This window comes from Bufo bufo, chromosome 6 (assembly GCF_905171765.1).
Source record: "Bufo bufo chromosome 6, aBufBuf1.1, whole genome shotgun sequence".
NCBI classification, from domain to species: Eukaryota; Metazoa; Chordata; class Amphibia; order Anura; family Bufonidae; genus Bufo; species Bufo bufo.
The window spans coordinates 317,398,588-317,420,673 of NC_053394.1; the positions used below are offsets into that span (position 1 = coordinate 317,398,588).

A 22,086-nucleotide genomic window follows, 5' to 3' on the forward strand; every position below is an offset into this window, starting at 1 on the left:
GTCTATGGAACTGGGTGGGAGGAGCTATAAACCAGCTGGGCGGTGCTGTAGCAGGGAAAGAAGAAGTGCATCATGGGTTTGGTTGGATACCGCAACAGGAAGTGTTACATACAAGATGGAGACAACCCAGAGGGATTAGTTTACATGGGGAAAACCGCTCAGGAGAGAATAAACTGAAGAAAAAAAAAAAAAAAACTTTGGAAGATGTACATGAGGAAAACAACTAAATCAGCAGATTTGTACCTAAGTAACTGGATGCCCTGGCATCTGTGTTGGTCCCATGTTCATATGCCCACATTGCGAGAAAAATGTTTTAATATATGCAAGTGAGCCTCTAGGAGCAACGGGGGCGTTACCATTACACCTAGTGACTCTGCTCTCTCTGCAACTGCTGCGCCCTCTACATTATGATGTTTTCACTTACCCAGCCCTGTGAATCAAAGTGGAGAGGGCGAAGCAGATGCAGAGAGAGCAGAGCCTCTAGGTGTAGCGTCCACGCCCCCGTTGCTCCTAGAGGCTCATTTGCATATATTAGAACATCATATTTCTCAACAATGTGGCCACATATGAACATGGGACCATCACAGATGCCTTCAGCGGCCAAGCACACATGGAACAGGTCAGCCCGTGTCATAGGTACAAATCTTTGGACAGATGCCCTTTAATTTTGGATTTTATTTTCTATTAGAAAGATGTCATCGCAGGCTGTAGATCATGAATGGCTATCCTGCGGCTCTCCAGCTTTTGTAAAACTACAACTCCCACCATGCTGTGCTGTAGTCTGATAGCTATAGGCAGTATGGTCATGCTGGGAGTTGTAGTTTTGCAACAGATGGAGAGCTGCAGGTTGGCCATCCCTGCTGTAGATCATTGCAAAGCCCATGTCAAGCAAATTTATTTCCAGTATTACAGACCTGCCAGTCATGGATTGTTTGTATTTCTTTTTTTTATATTGAAGTTACCGCAGTATTGGTAATCTCCGCCATTTTGAAAGAATGAATATCATGGCAGGTCATTCATACATTTTATTTTTATTTAATAAGGAAAGCTTACATAGCCGTCATAACATTGTAGTAATTAGGAGACACTACAGGAATTGTTAAGATGCTGACTTGATACTTTCATGTGTTAATCACACGATTCTGGCCTGAGAGACATCACATTTAAATATTAGGCTAAGCATTTTCAGCATACAACCTCCCATTGCTGGTTGATAACATTAGCAATCCATTTGGACACCGGTCCTGTTGAAGGCTTCATGCCCATGGCTTGTTCTAAGGGAAAACTGACTTAGTTGCCCATAGCAAGCAATCAGATTCCAGTTTAGTATTTTCCCAGGAATGAAAGGTGAAATCTGATTGGTTGCTATGGCTTTTCCTTTACACCACTTTTGATAAACGTCCCCTATAGTCGTCATATGACACCTGTAGAAGTCTGTGGAGTAATACTGTACCTATGTGTACCTTCATTTTCGCACACTTATCTCAGCTTGGTCCCCACAAGTGGCAGTCAATAAAAATGTGTACCTCAGGTTTAGGCTACTTTCACACTATCGTTCGGGGCTCCGCTTGTGAGTTCCGTTTGAAGGCTCTCACAAGCGGCCCCGAACGCATCCGTCCAGCCCTAATGCATTCTGAGTGGATGCGGATCCGCTCAGAATGCATCAGTCTGGCACCGTTTGTCCTCCGCTCCACTCAGCAGGCGGACACCTGAACGCAGCTTGCAGCGTTCGGGTGTCCGCCTGGCCGTGCGGAGGCAAACTGATCCGTCCAGACTTACAATGTAAGTCAATGGGGACGGATCCGTTTGAAGTTGACACAGTATGGCTCAATTTTCAAACAGATCCATCCCCCATTGACTTTCAATGTAAAGTCGAAACGGATCCGTTTGCATTATCATGAACCGTTTTCATGGTAATGCAAACGGATCCGTTATGAACGGATCTAAGCGTTTGCATTATAGGTGCGGATCCGTCTGTGCAGATACCAGACGGATCCGCACCTAACGCAGGTGTGAAAGTAGCCTTACCCACTTAACAGCTCCACAGGTCGGTGGGGGTGACTGTTTTAGCTTCTTATATCTCTGGATTGGTAGCAGTTAGAGATATGGGGCCTGGTCTTGTTTGAAAGAAGTCCAAGCTTTCATACAAGACCAGGATCACTTCATTAGCACAACATCAGCAGGAGATATTACAGTTAGAAATCTAGTCGGGAACAAACTCTGTCAAAGCTGTATTTACTGCCATCCTGATATCTAACAGTGATATCTTCCCACGTTTTGAATATAATGCAGTGATTCTGGTATTGTTTGAAAGCTTGAAATGGCAACTTTCAAACAAGACAAAGCCCATATCTGCCACCAATCCAGAGATATGATCAGCTAAAGCAGCTCCCCTTCCCCTGCTGCTGGAGCACTGCTGCAAAGCTGTTAGGAGGTTAAACTTCAATTTCACACAGTGTTACAGTCTGTAACACTGTCATGTGCAGACGTCTTTAAAAGGGATGACCTCTCTCAATATTGACTATTAGAGCGTATGGACATCATAGATTTGCCAATGAGATGGAGGGGAGAGCTGTCAGATGGGTTGAGACTTGGCAGCCCCTGTGAATGTGCTAAAATTGCAAATAAACAATACTCACCCCTCTTCTCCCCTGCTGCCTCCTGCTTTGTGGTCCAGTCCTCCTCGCTGCTGTTTGATGTTCTGGCATTACATCCTGAAGAAAAAAAAAGAAAAAGGGGTGCCACTCCTGTCCACTGGCTTTTTTCGGTATTGCAACTCGGCCCTGTGCATACTGTGTTATGCTGGTTGCCTGTCATCTGCGTCCACCATCTCCCCGCATCCTCCTGGTCTAGAGTCTGTGGTCTGTGTGTAATGGATGTTCCACGTAGGAAACTTTCACAGTACAGTGTTCAGATCTCCGGATATTGTGTGCACCAGTAAAAGCGCCCGCCACACGTATGTTTTCTTAGGGTTCTGTTCAATCAGTGTCCCTTTGGCCTCTGCCAGTCAGAATACCACAAAAATAATGTATGAAATGACTAAATAACTTAGTAGATGGCGCTCTTCCATATTGCAGTATGGTCACGGTCATAAACCGTGGCTTTCAATTGGGAACAATGGGAGGGGGACTGTATGGGAATGGCCTCTTAAAAAAAAAAAATAATAATAATACAACCCTGTCACCCATTGCGGCCGCTCGCAGCATGGCTTTCATTTCTTACAGGGTTCTACAATAATGAAAACTGCACTGTGATTGGTTGCTAATGGCAACACAGACCGTTGTTCTTAGACATTTTCGACAATCTGTCCCCCGGAGTTCAGTAATGCAAAGTATATTTAGTATTCTGTACAGTATATTTAAATGTAAATTGAAAACCTGTCTTCTAAACTGAACCTACCCTTTAAAGGCGACCTGTCACTGCGCCATACTCGTCGGTTATAGCACCTTTCTTACAAAAGAACAACATTCTGAAGTGCCTTTTCATAAAAGTCTACATTGTGCTGTTCCTCTGTTATTCCTCTTGAAAATGTTTAAAAGGGGTCGGCCCCCTTTTGGGGGTTTATTGGCAAACCAAACTTCCTGGACAGACCTGGAAAATGGAAGCATACTTACCTGTTTCCTGTTGCTGGGTCCCATCTCCTTCACTCCCCAGCATTGGCTGCCTTGCTTGGGTCCCCCCCCACTGTGAACATCAGATTTGACACCGCTGCATCCAATCACCGGCGGTGACCTGCTCTTCTCTCCTTTGACGCTGCGGCCGGTAATTGGCTGCAGCAGTGTCAAAGTGGATGTTGACCGGGTGGACTCAGACAGGGGAGCAGGTAAGTATGCTTGCTTTGTAGTTTTGCCCAGAAGGTGTCCTTTAATTAAATTGTCAGTTGGTGTCACCATTTCCCTTATCCGTAGGCCGTGTCTCTGACATTGCATGTCAGACTGCTTAAGGACACATCCTGTAGGTCGTCGGCTTGTTCATACATTTCTAGCAGGAACAACAGAGGGACAATTCGGAGTACTAAGAAAAGAAGCTCCACAATTGTTATTTCAGTAGGAATGCCTGTATTTGGTAAAACGGACACGTCAGCAGACATGTAAAAAATGTGATACTACCCTTGCTTGTCATACAATGTTGAGGGATCAGGTACAATAATTAAATTGGCTGTGGTCGGCCATGTTTTCGTCTCTGAGCCCCCTCCACGTACGGAGGATTCTTTACAGCTCATTGTTATTATGGCGGTAACGTATTGCAGCACTAGGTCTTAAATGATCAGCTCTGTTCCCAAAAACACGATTTAGGATGTTCAAGCAGCCATCCATCCCAGCGCCGTGAAGGGGGGGGGAAGCATTCATTTGGCTAAAAGCTTTTCTGAGATGTGTATCTGGAGTAGGTTACTGAAGTCACTTGCCATAGAGCAAATGAAATACCTGGGTAATTCCTCCCCTGTCTCGCCCAGCTCCCACCAGAAAACGCCTTAAAGATTGAGAAATCTGCAAGAACCGAGCGGCTGGCTCCGAGCAGTAAGAGCAGAAATCTCGCCGGCGGATGCCGCGGCTTACAGCGCTTTAGAGCTTTGCTTGACAGCTTTCTGGGACAAGTCTGCAGCCTAAGATTTCCCTGAAAATAATGGGAATTATCGATCCCAGCCCTGGGAGTGCGTTTGTGACCATTACAAAGCGTCCTTTCATGTAGAAATAACTCGGCTTTATTTTTCCATTAAACGAAAATCTCTAGAAACAGATTTTTTTTCGCTCTCCTTTTATGATATCTGATGAATGAACTGTCTTGAGTTTTCTTGACCTGAATCGGTTACTGCAGATGTTTTACATCTAGAGGTCTCTTGTCACAGCAACAGGCACGATATATATATGAAGTGCGGGTTTAACTTTTACTTTAAGGCTGTTAACGAACACTAGAGACAACGATCAGCCATAACATTAAAACCACCTGCCCAAGATTGTGTAGCGTTGCCTTGTGGCACCACAACAGCTCTAACCTGTCAAGGCATGGACTCTGCAAGAAGTGAGTCCTCTGTTATCTGGCACCCAAGATTGGCGCATCAGATCCTTTAGGGTAAATGCACACGTTCAGGATTGATGTGCGGAGAATCCACTTCAATTGGTGTGGATTTTTACTCTCCCTCTTGAAGTGAATGGCGAAAAATCCGGTCAGGAAAAATAAAATAAATTCCACATGGAAAAAAAATCGGTGAATTTCAAGTTATCATAGAATACAATGTGCATGACCTTCGGTGCGGATTTTCTGCTCGGAAAATACATGCACAATCCGAACCGTGTGCATCTAGCCTTAAAGGGGTTGGCAAATTTCCTTCCCTGATGACCTATCCTCAGAATAGGTCATCATTATCAGATTGGTGAGGGTCCACCGACACCCCTACCAATCAGCTGTATAAGGAGAATGCAATGCTCATACGAGCACTCCCTTCTCTTCACTGTTTATCTGCTCGTCGTCGACATCGCAGCGATGAGTAGGTGGAATTGCAGCTCCTCTGTCCCCATTTACTTCAATGGGAAGGAGCAGCTACTGTACATTCTGTCTGCTCCTTCCCATTGAAATGAATGGGGATGGAGGAGCTGTAATTACACCTGCTTGCTCCTGCGATGTTGATGGCGAGCAGGTAAACAGTGAAGAGAACACAGCGCTTGCATGAGGGCTGCGTTCTCTTCAAAAAGCTGAGGCTAGGTCATCAATATAGAAAACTGGCCAACCCATTTAAAGGGTAGGTCGTCCATATCTGATTGGCAGAGGTCCACGCTGAACAACTCGTTTAAGTCCTGTAAGCACTTCTCACAGATGGTCGATAGGGTTGAGATCTGGGGAATTTGGAGGTCAAGTCAACATCGTGAACTTTGTCATGTTCCTCAAACCATTTCTGAGCAATTCAGTTCTGATGCTTATGTGCCCAGTTTCAGTGGTAGACAGGGGTCCGCAAGGGAATACTGACCGGTTTGTGACTATACCGCCCCATACAGAGCCTTTCTGTCAGTGTCCTCATTATTATTTTTTGTCAGCAATTTGATACAAAACCTCTTCTGTGGGATCAGCCAGCTGGCCTTCTCTCCCCATGTGCATTTCTGATCGGTACTAACCACTGCAAACTGGGTACACTTTACATGACCTGTCATTTTGGAGCTGCTCTCATAAGGGTCTAAATTAAAAGGATAGAACTGGATAGTAGATGCTAATACCTAACTTTTGGGAGGTGTTTTTTGTTGGTTTTGAAGGTTGTTCCTTAAAAGCCCACTCGAGCTGTTATAAGTTAAGCTATTTTGGGGCATTATCCTAGGTTGAACATCTTCTCCCTGATTGGCTGGTGTGGTAATGTGGTCAGAGAAGATTTTTCCTTTTGGTTAAAGTATCCTCTCTTTGAGAGTCTTTGCAGTCTTATGTTGCTTGACGCGTCTCGTAACCCAAAAAAAAAAAGGATTTGGCTTTACATAGTGATCAGAGGGGCCCGACCTTTGGAACTTCTCCTAATCTGGACTCCTTCCAAGGTCGCTTTTGGCTTTTTCTATTTTCTGTTTTTCTTCTAGTCGCCCGCTGTGCGGGGATCTGCATCAGAGCTCTAGTCAGATCCATGGGCTTGTGCTTCATTTCTCTGCACAGTGGGTCGTCGGGAGCATTGAGCACTGTGTGACAACTGCAGGAATTAGCGGCTTCATTCTAAGGGTCGTTGAGGTCCCAGCACTTGGACTGGCGCTGATCAATAAGAGGAAGGCCTGTCCTAGAATATGCTACTGCTAACTATAGAGAACTTGTCTTGGATAGAAAAGCTCTGCAATGAATATTCTTACCCAAGTGTAGACCTGTAGCATTTCTCAAGGGTTCCCATGTGTGGTGTTAAATTTACCGTAGGGGCTCGTGCAGACAGTTGGGTTGACCTCTAAGTTATGGTGAACTATATTACTCCACCCATATATTTCTTTATGTCTCCTGATTTCATACAGTTTTTTTATTCATTTAGATGTTTACAGCGTGTACCTGAATATTCGCTGTCATTTTCAGTATATTTAACACTAGATAGAATGGTATAGTATAGAGACCTATGACTGGTCCGTATACTTTTCTCTACCGTGCTTTCACTTCAAACCTCTGTAGTAATTATATTCAACTTTTTTTTTTCTCCCCTACAAGAGCTGCGATATTTCCGTTTGTTGCAGAGGTAGATTAAAGTCCTAGGCTATCTTCTCTTACAGCAGCGGGAGGCCATGCGAAACAATTTAGATACACTTCAGAGGGAAATGGCTGCCCTGGAAGCGGTCTTGGAACAGCATGGTAGCCAGAGTCCTGCTTCTGGGAGGAAGCAAGCATCCACAGCGGAGCATGTCACCAAGAGACCACAGGAGGCCCAGGAGAAACAAGTAGACGATGGTAAATATGCACAGAGTCAAAGCTGCGGTTTGTGTAATGTCTCATTTGCTTACTACATCTACTCCAGCTGCAAACAGCGCCAGCATGCTGGGCAAAATTACCATGTTCTTCTGTTCTAACAGCCTGTGTCATATCAACTTAGCCAGAATGTTTTAACATGAGTGGGCATATGCGACAGCGTAAAAGTAATCAGGCTCTCGCCGTGCGTGCTATATAAAGACTCATAAATATGTGCAGACGTGTAAAACCTACGTTCAGGATGCAACTGCATGATCGAGGACCAAGGCAGGTTCTGATAGACAAGTGACAGCCTCAAGGTCGCCTTGCGGGTTTCAAGGTGCTCACGGCAGGGAATATGGATGTGTAGAATGACAAAATTGGTACCACCACTATAGGTTCTGGCACTGTAGCTGAGAACCATATGATGTTCAGTTGAAACCAGAAGTTTACATACACTATATATAGACACATATGCATGTTTTTCCTCAATATCTGACATGAAGTCAGAATAAACCTTTCCTGTTTTTGGTCAGTTAGGATTACCATAATTATTATTTTCCAAATGCCAGAATAATATGAGAGAGAGAGCGAGGGGGAGAGAGACACACAGAGAGAATTTTTAAGGCATTTTTATTACTTTCTGCAATGTCAGAAGTTTACATACACTAAGATTACTATGCCTTTAAACAATTCTGGACTGCCCATATGATGATGTCATGTGTTTGGAAGCTTCTGTTAGGTTTGCTGGCAACATCTGAGATGGGGCTCGTTCACACGAACGTGTGAAGCCTGTGCTGTGGACCGCAAATTGCGGTCAATAATGCACAGGCACCGTCCGTGGGGCGGCCACATGGGGATCGCAGACCCATTCACTTGAATGGCTCCACGATCCTTCCGTTCCATAAAAAGATAGAGCAACTTCTATCTTTTTGCACTGCGGAAGCACGGAACCCCAGAAAGCACTCCGTAGTGCTTCCGTAGTGTTCCGTTCCGCATCTCTGTATTTGCGAACTCGTTGAAATAAATGGCATCTGTGATGTGGCATGGCCACGGAACGGTTCCCGTGTATTGCGGATCCGCAATACGGCAACTGGCATCACACGTTCATGTGAACGAGCCCTTAGAGACACACCTGTGGATGTATTTAAATGCTCACCTGAAACACACTGCTTCTTTGTTTAGCATCTTGGGAAAGTCTAAAGAAATCAGCCAAGATATCAGGTAGAGAACTGTGGACTTACACAAGTCTGGCTCAACCTTGGGTGCAATTTCAAGATACCTGAAGGTGCCTCGTTCATCTGTACAAAGAATTATACACAAGTACAGACAAGATGGGAATGTCCAGCCATCATACCGCTCAGGAAGGAGACGGGTTCTGTGTCCCAGAGATGAATGTGCTTTGGTCCGACATGTGCATATCAACCCAAGAACAAAAGCAAAAGACTTTGTGAAGATGATGGCGGAGGCTGGTAAGGCTACTTTCACACTGGCGTTTTGGTTTCCGTTTGTGAGATCCGTTCAGGGCTCTCACAAGCGGCCCAAAACGGATCAGTTTTGCCCTAATGCATTCTGAATGGAAAAGGATCTGTTCTGAATGCATCAGTTTGCCTCCGTTCTGTCTCCATTGCACCCTGGAGCCGGACACCAAAACGCTGCTTGCAGCATTTTGGTCTCCGCCCAACGATGCGGAGGCAAATGGATCCGTCCTGACTCACGATGTAAGTCAATGGGGACGGATCCGTTTTCACTGACACAACAGAAAATGGATCCGTCCCCCATTGACTTTCAATGGTATTCAAGACGGATTCATTTTGGCTATGTTACAGATAATACAAACGGATCCGTTCTGAATGGATGCATGCGGTTGTATTATCTAAACGGAAGCGTTTGTGCAGATCCATGACTGATCCACACCAAACGCGAGTGTGAAAGTAGCCTAAGATTGTGTCAATGTCCACAGTGAAACGAGTAATGTATGAACATGGGCTGAAAGGCCACTCTGCCAGGAAGAAGCCATTACTCCAAAAGAAACATAAAAAGCCAGATTAATGTTTGTAAATGCACAAAGGGACAAAGACCTACATTTTTGGAGACATGTCCTGTGGTCTGACGAAACTAAAATTGAACTTTTTGGCCATAATGACCATCGTTACGTTTGGAGGAAAAAGGGAGAAGTTTGGAAGCCTAAGAACACCATCCCACCTGTGAAACACGGGGGTGGCAGCATCATGTTGTGGGGTTGTTCTGCTGCAGGAGGGACTGGTGCACTTCACAAAATAGATGGCATCATGAGGAAAGAAGATTATGTGGAAATACTGAAGCAACATCTCAAGACATCAGCCAGGAAGTTAAAGCTTGGGGCGAAGCATACTGCCAAACTGGTTACAAAGTGGCTTAAAGGGTTTCTGTCACCCCATTAAACCGTTTTTTTTTTTTTCTTTACTAATAATCCCTATAGTGCGATCTCATGATACATAAGCAAATTAATCATTTTTGTTCAGTAGAATTTTTCTTTACTAATAATCCCTATAGTGCGATCTCATGATACATAAGCAAATTAATCATTTTGGTTCAGTAGAATTTGCTAAAAATCGATTTTTAAAATATGCTAATTACATTGCTACCAGCAAGTAGGGCGGCTACTTGCTGGTAGCAGCCGCATCCTCCGATCGTAATAACGCCCCCCTCGGCATGCTGATTGCCAGGGAAGGGAATCGTTCTCTGCTGGCGCTGTTAGAATTTGAAATCTCGCGCCTGCGCCGTACCTGGCTTCAATCGGCGCAGGCGCACTGAGAGGCGGCTCTCCGCCTCATTCCAGCGATGCCGGCGTCTTCTCTTCCGGGTGTATGCGATGACGTCATCGACGCAGGCGCATTGAGGAAGGAGCGGTCGAGCGAGCGGCCGCCTCTCAGTGCGCCTGCGCCGATTGAAGCGCCAGCAGAGAACGATTCCCTTCCCTGGCCCTGTCAATCAGCATGCCGAGGGGGCGTTATTACGATCGGAGGATGCGGCTGCTACCAGCAAGTAGCCGCCCTACTTGCTGGTAGCAAGGTAATTAGCATATTTTTAAAATCGATTTTTAGCAAATTCTACTGAACCAAAATGATTAATTTGCTTATGTATCATGAGATCGCACTATAGGGATTATTAGTAAAGAAAAAAAAAAAAAAACGGTTTAATGGGGTGACAGAAACCCTTTAAGGATAACAAAGTCAATGTTTTGGAGTGGCCTTTACAAAGCCTGATCTCAATCCTATTGAAAATTTATGGGCAAAGCTGAAAAGGCAGGTGCGAGCAAGGCGACCAACAAATATGGCTCAGTTACACCACTTATGTCAGGAGAAATGGGCCCAAATTCCGACCCAACTATTGTGAGAAACTTGTGGAAGGATAAAATGTGTGTCTTTATATAGTGTATATAAACTGGCTCACTGGCTTCTCCCTCATTCACAGCGCATGCATGCTCACTGGCTTCTCCCTCATTCACAGCGCATGCATACTCATGTATGTGTATAGTAAGATATCTTCAAGTCGAAGGGAACCTTGGGCAAATTGAAGGCTAAGCTTTGTGGGCAATTTTTTTTTATTGCATTGTACTCATTTTGAGCTAAAAATCTTTTTTTAAATTGGTGTTTATTAACAATTTTGAGCCCCTTTCTCTGTACAGCCTTGAGATTCTCTAGTAGCAGGCTCTGTATTTTTGCGGTTTCCTGTCAGGAAGCTCAGCTGACACCTCCTTATCGCTGATCTGACCTTATAAACACATTATACCCAATTCTTATGATACTGATAAAAATGTGGCTTAAATAACGGTCTATGACCCTTTAGTAATGTAGCGATAAAGTTTTTTAGCTGAAGTACAATTCACACAACTAGACAAACTGTTAACTCTTTGTGACAGAATACCTGAATATTATTTTTTAATAAATACTAATTGATAAAATTATTTTTTAGCTCAAAATGAGTAAAATGCAATCCTTAAAAAATTGTCCCTGAAGGTGTATATAGCCAGTAAGCTGACTGCCTAGCCTATCAATGCCTCTGTCCGTACTGACAGTTTTTTCAAATAGTGCAGAAATGGCGGCATTATAGCGCTACCACCCGTAACCTATTCATGACAAGATGGCCTCCCCAATTGCCTGAAACTTGAATTCTCGCAACCAGGCTCTAGTTATTCAAATATCTACAATTCTGTCATTGCATGCACATTTGTTTTACTGGAAATATGTACATTTCTCGCCCAGTTTCCTTGGGGGACACAGAAGACCTTGGGTATAGCTCATCTCCCTAGGAGGCGTGACACTAAGTGAAGACTGTTAAGCCCCTCCTCCACAGCTATACCCTCAGCCTGGAGAGAGAGACTGCCAGTTTTTGCTTAGTGTCCAAGGAGGCAAGACACTCCCTGCTCTGCAGGGCTGGTTTCTCCTTGTTTCAATTTTAGATTTTTACTTTGTTTTATTTTCTTTTTGTTCCAGATCATCAGGGATAACAGAGACGCACTAGTCCTCTCTGTTCTCCCGGGGTTGAGCTGCGCCAGTGCCGGTCACCCGCACTGCTGCCTCCCCCACAGAAGGCAAGGTGGACCAGGGCAGCCCAGCTCCCCTGCATCCCGCCAGCGCAAGGGTCGCCCGCACGCCAAGTCCCTCCCCCGGCGTCCTGCCACTACGGTGCCAGTAACTGAAGGGGCGACCCTGCTGGAACGGACCGAGGGTGAAGACGGCTATGGTGAGAGATTGGCTTCTCCAGCCCTACGTGTCCCCCCCCCCCCCCCTCGGTCTCCTGCGTGCCTGACCCTTACCTGGGCCTATGGACCCTTCTGTCCCTACTAGACCTGGGCTGCCGCAGGGCGACATCTGCTCCCTCTCTCCTGGCCTCCAGGACATTGGCACCCTTGTTCCTGCAAGAGGAATGCCTAGGGAGCTGCGGAGGTCCGCACCTAGCTGCCCCTGACGGAGGGGTCATGCAGGCGTCCCACCCTCACAGACCCGGTCTCAGGGTCCCCCTCCCTCTTACCGGCCACTACTTCAGGGCCAGAGGGCCCGCGCCTTGCTGCCACTGACCCTCCCTGCTCTCACGGGCACCGGTCCAGGGGAAAGGTGGTTGTAGCTGCCGGCAGGGGTGAAATCATATGGAGCGCTGTTCTAGGCCAGGGGCCCGCTCCAGGGGTAAAATGGCTGCCGGGTGCAGGGTCCTGACTTCCGGACACCTGGGTGGGCACCGCGGCCTGCAAAGGAGCGCTTCAACAGCCCCAGCCGACCGTCGGAACCTTCCGGTCGGCTGGGCGCCGAAGTCTTGTGTTCCACTTCAAGACGATCCCGCTCTATCTGGGTCCCCGGCTCGCGGGGTGGGCACCCGCGGCCGGTATGTGCCGCTCCGTAGGCCCGGCTGGTACTTTAAGTACTTGCGGCCCCGGTCAGCCGGGCGCCGCTAAAAATTTAGGCCCCGGCTCTTCCGGCCCGCGGGGTGGGCACCCGCGGCCGGTATGTGCCGCTCCGTAGGCCCGGCCGCTACTTTAAATACTGTGCGGCCCCGGTTCGCCGGGCGCCGCTAAAAATTTAGGCCCCAGCTTCACGGCCTACTAGGCCGCAAAAATTCAGGCCTCTGTTGGAGGGGGCTGGAACTTCTCCAGGCGCGAATTTTTCCCGCCTGGAGGTTCCCCCGCCCACAGAGGATGGGCCTGTATGGGTGGATCTGTGCCCTGTAGGTGGCATCTGCCTCAGTGAGGCTGTGTGTTAAAAAAAAAAAAAAAAATTATTATATATATGACTTGTGGGCTGCGCAGGACGCTGCAGCCTCATCTCAGAGTGCTGCCTGTATACATGCCCCCCTTCCATAGGCGGCATGGTGTCGCGCTCCCCGGCTGCGGCGCTGCCAGGTTCTTTTTTCCCCTTCTGGGGGTTTTTTTGCCCTCTCCGCGCTACGGCGCTGGTCAAGGTGCATGCCTTTTCTGTAGGCAACATTCGTCACCCTCTCCAGTTATGGTGCCTGCCATGTGCAGGACCCCCCTCCTGGGCGGGATACTGCACTCTCCCTAACTGCGGGTTGGCCTTGTGCATGATCCCCCTTTCTTTGGCGGCCTACTGCAGTTTCTCCGGATACAATGCTGGCCATGTGCACGACCCCCTTACATAGGTGGAACACGGCACTCTCACTGGATTCGCTGCTGGCCATGTGCGTGCCCCCCTTCCATAGGCGGAACGTTACACTCTCACTGGATTCGTTGCCGATCATGTGCGTGACCCCCCTATTTTTAGGCGGAATACTGCACTTTCACCGGATACGGTGCTGGCCATGTGCACGACCCCCTTCCTTAGGCGGAACGCTGCACTCTCTCTGGATTCGCTGCCTGCCATAGGCATGACTCCCTTCTGTGGACGGCATTCGGCACTCTCACTGGATTCACTGCCAGCCATGTGCATGACCACCTTCCATAGGCGATATGATGTACTCTCATTGGATTCACTACCGGCCTTGGGCATGCCTCCTTCCCGGGTGGCGGCATACATACACTCCCTCGGTCGGTGGTTGTTCTCTCGCCTGTACATTGTTGGCCACGTGCATGACCCCTATACATGCACTCTCTCTGGATCCACCGTCGGCCACATCATGACCCCCCTTCCGTGGGCGGTGTACGCACTCTCACTGGATTCGCTGCCGGCCATGGGCATGCCTCCTTCAGGTGGCATACACACATTCTCACCGACTGCTCGCATTCTCCCTGAATGCGATGCTGGCCTTGTGCATGATTCCCCCCCCCCCCCTTCCTTTTCTGGGCGGCATACTACGCTCACCAGATACGTTGCTGGCCTTGAGCATGGCCTCTAACATGGGCGGAACGCTTGCGCTCCCCTTGGATACGGTGCTGGCCTTGTGCGTGACCACCCCTCATTCCATGGGTGGAATTTTGCACGCTCACAAGATTCAAGGCTGTCCTTGTATGTGCTGTACTGGACTTGCACATGTTCCCCTTCATTGGCGGAGTAGTTACACTCTCACGAAATTCCGGTGTTGGGTGAATTGTTGCACACTCACTTAATGCTAGGATAGCCCTATGCATGTCCCCCTTTTCCCTAGGTGGACCTCCTGCGTTTCCGCTGGATACTGTGTGGCCATGTGCATGGCGCCTTTCTGGGCGAAGTATGGTATGCCTTACTTCTCTGACGTAGGTACGGCCTTGGGCATCTCCCCCTTTTTGGGGCAGGCCTTTGCATTCTTGCCCACTGCAGTTTGCCCGGTACATTTCCTCCCTTTCGGGGCGGTCAGTTTGCGTTCCATCGCATTCCATATTAGTCTTGTGCATAACTCCTTTCAGTTTGCATTCCCGTAGATACTGTGGCACTCTGTGGCTGGCCCTCTTCGCGGTGTTATATTTTTGCAGTGAGCGGACGTTCTTGTGCGTTGTTTGGGCCGTGTATGCCTTCTCGTCCTGTAGGTGGGTTGGCCTTCTCACTGCTTACGGGGCTACTCGTACGTAGCCTCCTTCCTCCTGCGACATTCTTTTTCTCTTCGGATACGATGATTGCCGCAAGCCTTGCACTATTCTCTAAGGAGATCATTCTGGTGCAGTGTGGTATGATTCTTTCCGGATTGGCGCCCTCGGTGCTTCAGTCTGATCTGCTACCAGGTTCGGGCCGCTCTTCTTGGGAAGGTCACCCAACTTCTCTTGGGTGCTCGCTTATACAGGTCCGGGGGACCTCCACCTTGGGTTCTTCAGGGTATTCGCCTTCTGCGTGGCGGTGAACCGGGCGTCTCTGTGTAGCGGTGTTCTGCTTTTGAGCTGTCCTATGGCCTCTCTGTTGCCCACTCCCCCTTTTTTGGTTGGAGGGTGTTATACCGGCCTCTGTCTCGCCTGCCTTTTCTCGCCGGCTCTGTTTGACTCCCACTCGGTACAGATCATTCCGATGTGGCGTCTGTTCCGGCCACGCTTCAGAGGCTGTTCCTTCACTGCCCTTCCCTCTGGGGAGAGCATGTTTGTTCATTTGGATGGTTATGGTGTTCCTTTTCAGTCTCCCTTGTCCACACTGGCTGTACTAGCTGTGTGCCTAGTTACCGGGTCTACCGCTTTCTGTCCTCCCGCTGGGTGCAGATTGCGTTTTTTCCATTCTAGGCAATGTTTCGGCTTTGGATTCACCTTCTCGGTAACTTGGGAGGACTACCATTTGGTCAGGATTGTCTTTTGATCTCCCACACCGGAACTGTAGTCTGTCTTCCTGTGGTGGCTACATTGGCTTCGGCTTTAGCCTGTCTTGTCCTGGCGGTTGCTGGGCGGACCCTTCGGTTCCTGTCCGTTTGTCCTTCTGCTTCCCCACTCTGGGGGGATACGGGACAACCTTGCTCGGGGGCCGACGGGACCAGTTCTACCGACTGTTCTACCCGTGTTACTGGTCCGCGCCTGATCATTGGGTTTTCACCCGCTTGCCCAGGCGACTCTAGTGGGCTCGCTAGTGTTCGCTTCTAGCCGAGTTTTCGTCCAGGATCTGTGGTAGGACTTAGGGCTTTACCTGGGGTTCTGTGGGAAGCTGGGCGTTCCCCCACTCTGCCTTTCTCCATGGTTCTGTCTTTCTCCAGTCCGGCCTGGACCTGGGGCTGGGACTCTGTTGCTTGAAGTATCAAGTGTCATTCCTGTCCTTCCTCTTTCAGCGTTCCCCGTCCCTCTGGGCCTGTCAGGAACTTCTTCCATGGAGCGGCTCTTGGGTTCCTTTGTACTGCCCTCCGGTACCGTCCTGGGAACTACATACTGGGCTCTTGGCGCTCCAATTTTTCCTTGGAGCCGTTACAGAAGTTCTCTCTACTCCTTCGGTCCTGTACGGTTGGGTTTCTGTAGCCATCGTGTCTCTGACGGGTGCCTGAGTGGCGGCCCTTCTTGTTCCGAGCCTTCTGTCTTCCCCCAGGACAGGACTGTTCTCCATTCCGTCTCTTCCTTCCTTCTGAAGGTGGTATTGTCCTTCATTTCATTGAGGCAGTCGTCCTCCCCTCCCCCCCCCCCCCCCCCCGGGAACGGACACTTCACCGGTTTGGACGTTGTTTGGGCCTTGCAGTTTTTACTTGGAGATCTCCGACTCTTGTCGACGTTCGGTCTCTTATGTTTCCAGGAGGTCCGAGCAAAGGGTTGACGGCCTCCAGGGTGGCTTTCTTCCGCTTTCTCAGAGTGGCTCTTGTTGTGGTTGCCGCACCAAGGGCAGGGTCCTGCTTTTGGTGTCACCATTCATTTGGCCAGGGCCGTCGGTTTTTTCCTGGGCCGGAGGCTTTAGGCTTCGGCCATCCATTTGTGCAAGGCGGTCACTGGTCTTCCTTGCACACCTTACCGAGTTCTACAGGGTGCATACTCGGGCTTCGGCGTATGCTGCCTTGGGCCGCCTGGTCTGCAGGCGGCGGGTTTTTTTGATGCCTTCGGGTGCTTCGCCTTGGTGCTGTGGTCCCTCCCCCTTTGGACTGCTTTTGAACGTCCCAAGGTCTTCTGTGTCCCCCAAGGAAATTGGGCGAGAAAACAAGATTTTTGTATAACTTACCAGTAAAATCTTTCTCGCTCTTTCCTTGGGGGACACAGCACCCACCCATTCTTTGTTCTTCTCTGACTGTTTCCGAGTTTGTTTTACCCTTAGGGTAGTTGGCTTGTTGGTTCCAATTTTTTGGACTTTGCCTTTTCTCACTACTTGGACACGCAACTGGCAGTCTCTCTCTCCAGGCTGAGGGTATAGCTGTGGAGGAGGGGCTTAACAGTCTTCACTTAGTGTCACGCCTCCTAGGGAGATGAGCTATACCCAAGGTCTTCTGTGTCCCCCAAGGAAAGAGCGAGAAAGAGATTTTACTGGTAAGTTATACAAAAATCTCGTTTTTTGGACATTTGCGCTTTAAAATGCTAGTTTGCTGACATCAGCTCATGTTTTCTATTGGAGAAGACAGCCATCATATGTTCTGAAAAATTCAACTGCATTAGCCGATCTTGTGATCTCATTTTTTTGTGCTCTGCTACATACTCTGCAAGCTTACCAGGTATGAATTGGCATTAATGTAAATTTGTCTTGTACATTTCCCACACCTGTTGCCTTTCAGGGGTTTGGAGAAGCTGCATGTCAACCCCTATGGGAGCTCCGGCAGCCATCATTAGTAGCTGCCGCTCTGGAAATAAAGGCCGTTGGTCTATAGAGCAAAGTGCGGCTGGTATAAGAGTGCATGTAGTGATGAACATTCGTCCTGAGTGGGGGCAGTGGAGACGGACTGCTGCTGATCCCTATAGTCCTCTGGCCTCCTGAACCAGAGTATGGAGCAGAATGGTGAAAAGAAGTGAAGGAAGCTATAATAATCTGTTAACTAGGGATAGAACAACGTAGACTGAGGATAATTGACCTAGGTGACCATGGATTATGATGAACAATTGATTTGGGAAAATTTGCCACCAATTTGTAGTCTATAGAAGCTTCCACATGTCATATGCCATATATGTTCTGTACCCCTCCCCTAGCCCCATGTCTTGTTATTGATGTGGCAAGCCAACGTTCTGTAGTAAAAAATTATTTCAGTTCTTTTATGACCTTTTGCCCAGATAAAAAAAAGTTAGATCTATATAATCTGAGCAGAAATGACCACTGTTGCAGAAGCTGATCAATCTCCTGACGCGATCCCCGAGACGGCACAGGGTGCGGCATCTGGTCTGCAAAGCGCCGAACACCCACCTCCAGTAGGAATCCGGTAAATATTCCTCCAGTCTGGTTTGGGCGTTTATACAGATCTGTTCTTCTTTTTGCTGCCCTTTTTCTAGTTTTATTGATTGTGTGTTTGACATGTCTACCATGTTTTTTTAGGTCAAGGTCACCGACTCCACCTCTTAGCCTTCTTCCGATGACATCAAGGAAAGAGACTCCAGAGAGAATCTGTGCTTCTTTCAATGTGTTCAAAGAGCTGAAGGAATCCACCTTAACAGATGACGAATCGATGGGTCAGAAAGGAGTTCTCCATTCTCATGAGTCAGGTACGCTGCTTGACAGGGTTTTTTTTTTATTTTTATGGTAGGACAATGCTAATGGTATTAAATATTTATATTTATTTAATATTAATGACCTGTTTTCTGGATATGCCATCAATATCTGATCAGCAGGGTGTCGGACCCCTGCCAATCAAATATTAATGACAGCGGTGATGCCCAGCTCCCCCGCTGATCAGCTGTGCTGCAATATCTCCTGCACCAGAATTACACAGCTCCATCTATTTTTGTAGTGGGCGATGCTAGTTACTGCAGCACTGCTCCTTCCAAACTGAATGAGAGAAGTGCTGCAGTAGCCAGTTCATCCACTACAGAACAGGACGGAGCTGTAGAGTTCCACTGCCAGAGCTGCTGCAGAACAAACTATACACGATACAGCCCCCCACACTATACAGTACAGCAGTATAATAGGTGGTTTTAATGTATGTCTGGCTATACGCAGATATGTAGCAGAGCTGAAGTTGCCTTTGCTCTGTGATTCTCGATAAGAATGCAGATAAGGGCTCGTGCACCCTTTTTGCATCCATATGTCCGTTCCACAGATTATAGAACACGTCCTATTCCTGTCCGTATTGTGGACATGTCTATATAGCTGTTTTTATTAAAGGGGTCATCCAAGTTATTTTTACTGATGACCTATCATCAGGATAGGTCGTCAATATCAGATGTCGGCGGGGGTCCGACATCCGGCACCACTGCCAATCAGCTGGTTGATGAGAAGGCGCGTGCTGTGCCAGCGCTGCCTTCCTTTCATTGTTAGCTGCTCGCCGTCGCAACCGCAGCGATAAGCAGGTGTAACTACATTCTTTTCAAAGGGACGGCTCGTTCCTATACACTTGTACGGCGCGCACCTTCTCTTCAACCAGCTGATCGGCGGGGGTGCCGGGTGTCGGACCCCTGCCGATCTGATATTGATGATCTGTCCTGAGGATAGGTCATCAGTAAAAAAAACTTTTGACAACCCCTTTTAATGAGTGCGAAAAATACGGCATGCACACGGAAGGTGTCCGAATTTTGCAGTTCCGTGGTTTGCTACCCGGAATACCAACGTAGTCATGTGCATGAACCCTAAACCTAATAAGGTATTGTGGTACACAAAGGAAGCAGTTAACTGACAGTCGGCTCTGCTACATCTGTATCTAAACACATTTGTCTGGCTAAGTGTTTTTTTCCTCATGATTTATTTTCGTTTTATGTAATTTTTTGGAGTGTGTATTCTGCTGGGGTTGGAACAAGTTCACGTATTAAATTGATTTGGCCATCCAATTAATCTGAAAGCATATCAGTGTGCCCGTCCATCTAAGTATTGAAATATTCTAAAGGAACAAGCTTTTAGTTTAGCTTTTGGGACATCACATGTCCATTTGCTATGGATTGCCTGTTGTTTTTCATTTGCTTTGCTTTTATGCACCGATGGCCGTATGCCTTGTAATAGCGCAGTTTAATTAAGTCCGTTTTCATGCCACAGGAACGCCGTTGTTGGTCCAATGTCAGTATTTCTGTATCTGATTCAGAAAGGATTCTGGGTGGAACAGAACAGATTGATGTTACCAGACAATATGTGCACTATGTTAGCAATAGCGGGCCGTGCGCTTTCTGTTTTAAGGTCCTAAATCCTAATTATATAATAGCATTGGCTGATTATCATCATCTATCCACAGGAGAGGGGATAGATAATTGATCGCTGGGGGGTCCGACCACTGGGACCCCCCCCCCCCCCCCCCCCCATACTGCAAAAAGCCGCACTTGGCCATCTCCAGCAGTCCCATAGAGAATGAATGAATTGGACCCCCGTTCTTGGTATCAGTGGGGGTCCCAGCAGTCAGAGCCCCGGAGATCAGTTAGATATCACCCTATCCTGTAGATGGGGGATAATTTAAAATCCTGGTACAAGCCCTTTAAGACTGTGCTGGTTACACTGGCTTTGTTTGTCCAGTGTACTCCGACCTGGTATGACTGCATCCGACACCAGCCTTAGTTCCTTCAGGCTTGTTGTGTGAACGGCTCCTGATTTAGCAGCTAAAGAGAAGCTATCAGCAGCTCTGACATGTCTCGTTCCCCAAGAAGTAACCATTATAAAGAGTTCTGCATTGTGCTGTTCACGTTTAATTGCTATTATATGGATATGTTTGACATATGTGCTGGGAGCGCATCCCACCGACTGCATAATGACATTGTTCTATGCACTTTATCACTGAAGGGGGTTTTAAGCTGTTATCTGATGTCATCCAGTATATTATGTATGTATAGCTCTGATTGGTGGATATGGGGAAGCAAGATGATTTTAGTAAATAAACCCCATAGGCCCGTCATAGCTAACCTCCGGTACTCCAGCTGTGGCAAAACTACAACTCCCAAGATGCACACTTGCTTGGCTGTTTTTCAGAACTCCATAGAAATGAATGGAGCATGCTGGGAGTCATAGTTTCACCACAGCTGGAGTGTCGGAGGTTAGCCATCACTGCTATAGCTATAGGACTTTTTTTTTTATGACATTATGTATGTATGTGTGTGTGTGTATATGTATGTATGTATGTGTATATATATATATATATATATATATATATATATATATATATATATATATATATATATATATATAATTTTAGGCCGAGTTCACATCACGTGTTTGTCTTACTTTTAACATAGTCAAAAAAAGTACACCTTAAATGGATGCCATACAGTGGTATCCACCACCATAGAGTTCTATTGAGAAAAAAAAGGGGATCTGCAGTTCTTTTTAGCATCTGATCGGTGGGGTCTGACACCCGTCAATCAGCTGTTTGAGAAGGAAGCTGTACTCCAGTAGCGTCGCGGCCGTCTCGCTGTTTCCCTCTGGCCCAGTGACGTCACGACTAGTATGACTGGCCCGCGAGCGGCTAAGCTCCATTCAGGTGAACAGAGCTTGTATGTGTTGCTATGCAGCCCCATAGCATAATTCAAATTTGAATCACATATATATTATTTACTGTGTGTATCCTTTTTGTAGTTCCAGATTGTGCACCGCCTGCATCCAGCCTGAAAAATTCCAAGTCTCCAAAACGAAACCTGAGGAGTAAACTGCAAGCAGCAAATAGCCATAGCACTTTCAGTAGCGGAAGCACTGGACAATCGCCGCAGCAATCAAGCAAGCAACCGGGTAGCACTCCAAGAAGCTCGTCGCCCACATTTGCATCACCCTTAAGGAGTAAAGTAGCTCCTTCAGTCAAGAGTCCTGTAGTTTCTGGGAAAAGAAACTATTGTCTTGTGACATCCGGCTTGAGTCAAGGTGAAGTGGTAAGTACATATGTTCACGTGTATTGTTCTGTCCTCCTTACGTGTGAGCAAAGCATAACTTGACAGCTAAACGTCCTCCTAATTTAATTGTAAGGATAGGTGTGAAACTGAGAAATAGAAAGAAAGGAATAGGCTTACTACAGTGAATGAGCACCTGGCAATATGCCATCACACATTACAAATTTTAGGATGTATATTAATGTACATTGATATGTCATGCTCATGTTGTATTGTAATTTACAATACAAAATGACCATGAATTACAGGATGCTTAATGACCTATTATATGAATGTACATGAATATACATCGTATAATCCTAAGTTAACACTATGAAGCTGACTAGTGATGCCACGTTAAGTCTGGATGAGAAGGGTGGCAATGGATGCTGCTTGTCTTTAGAGATCTTGGAAAAGAATGGCTGCTGTGTGCTGAGCTGCTG

The 22,086-nt window shown here is 47.3% G+C and overlaps 1 protein-coding gene across 1 annotated transcript in view; it reads left to right on the top strand.

Annotated features, from left to right (window-relative positions):
- Window positions 1-22,086, top strand: part of BRCA1 (BRCA1 DNA repair associated) — a 145,880-nt gene that overhangs the window by 61,862 nt on the left and 61,932 nt on the right. The window contains exons 12-15 of the mRNA XM_040436854.1: window positions 7,215-7,389; window positions 17,985-18,078; window positions 18,192-18,358; window positions 21,360-21,646. Coding sequence (XP_040292788.1) covers window positions 7,215-7,389; window positions 17,985-18,078; window positions 18,192-18,358; window positions 21,360-21,646 — 723 coding nt within the window. The remainder of the gene's footprint in view (window positions 1-7,214; window positions 7,390-17,984; window positions 18,079-18,191; window positions 18,359-21,359; window positions 21,647-22,086) is intronic.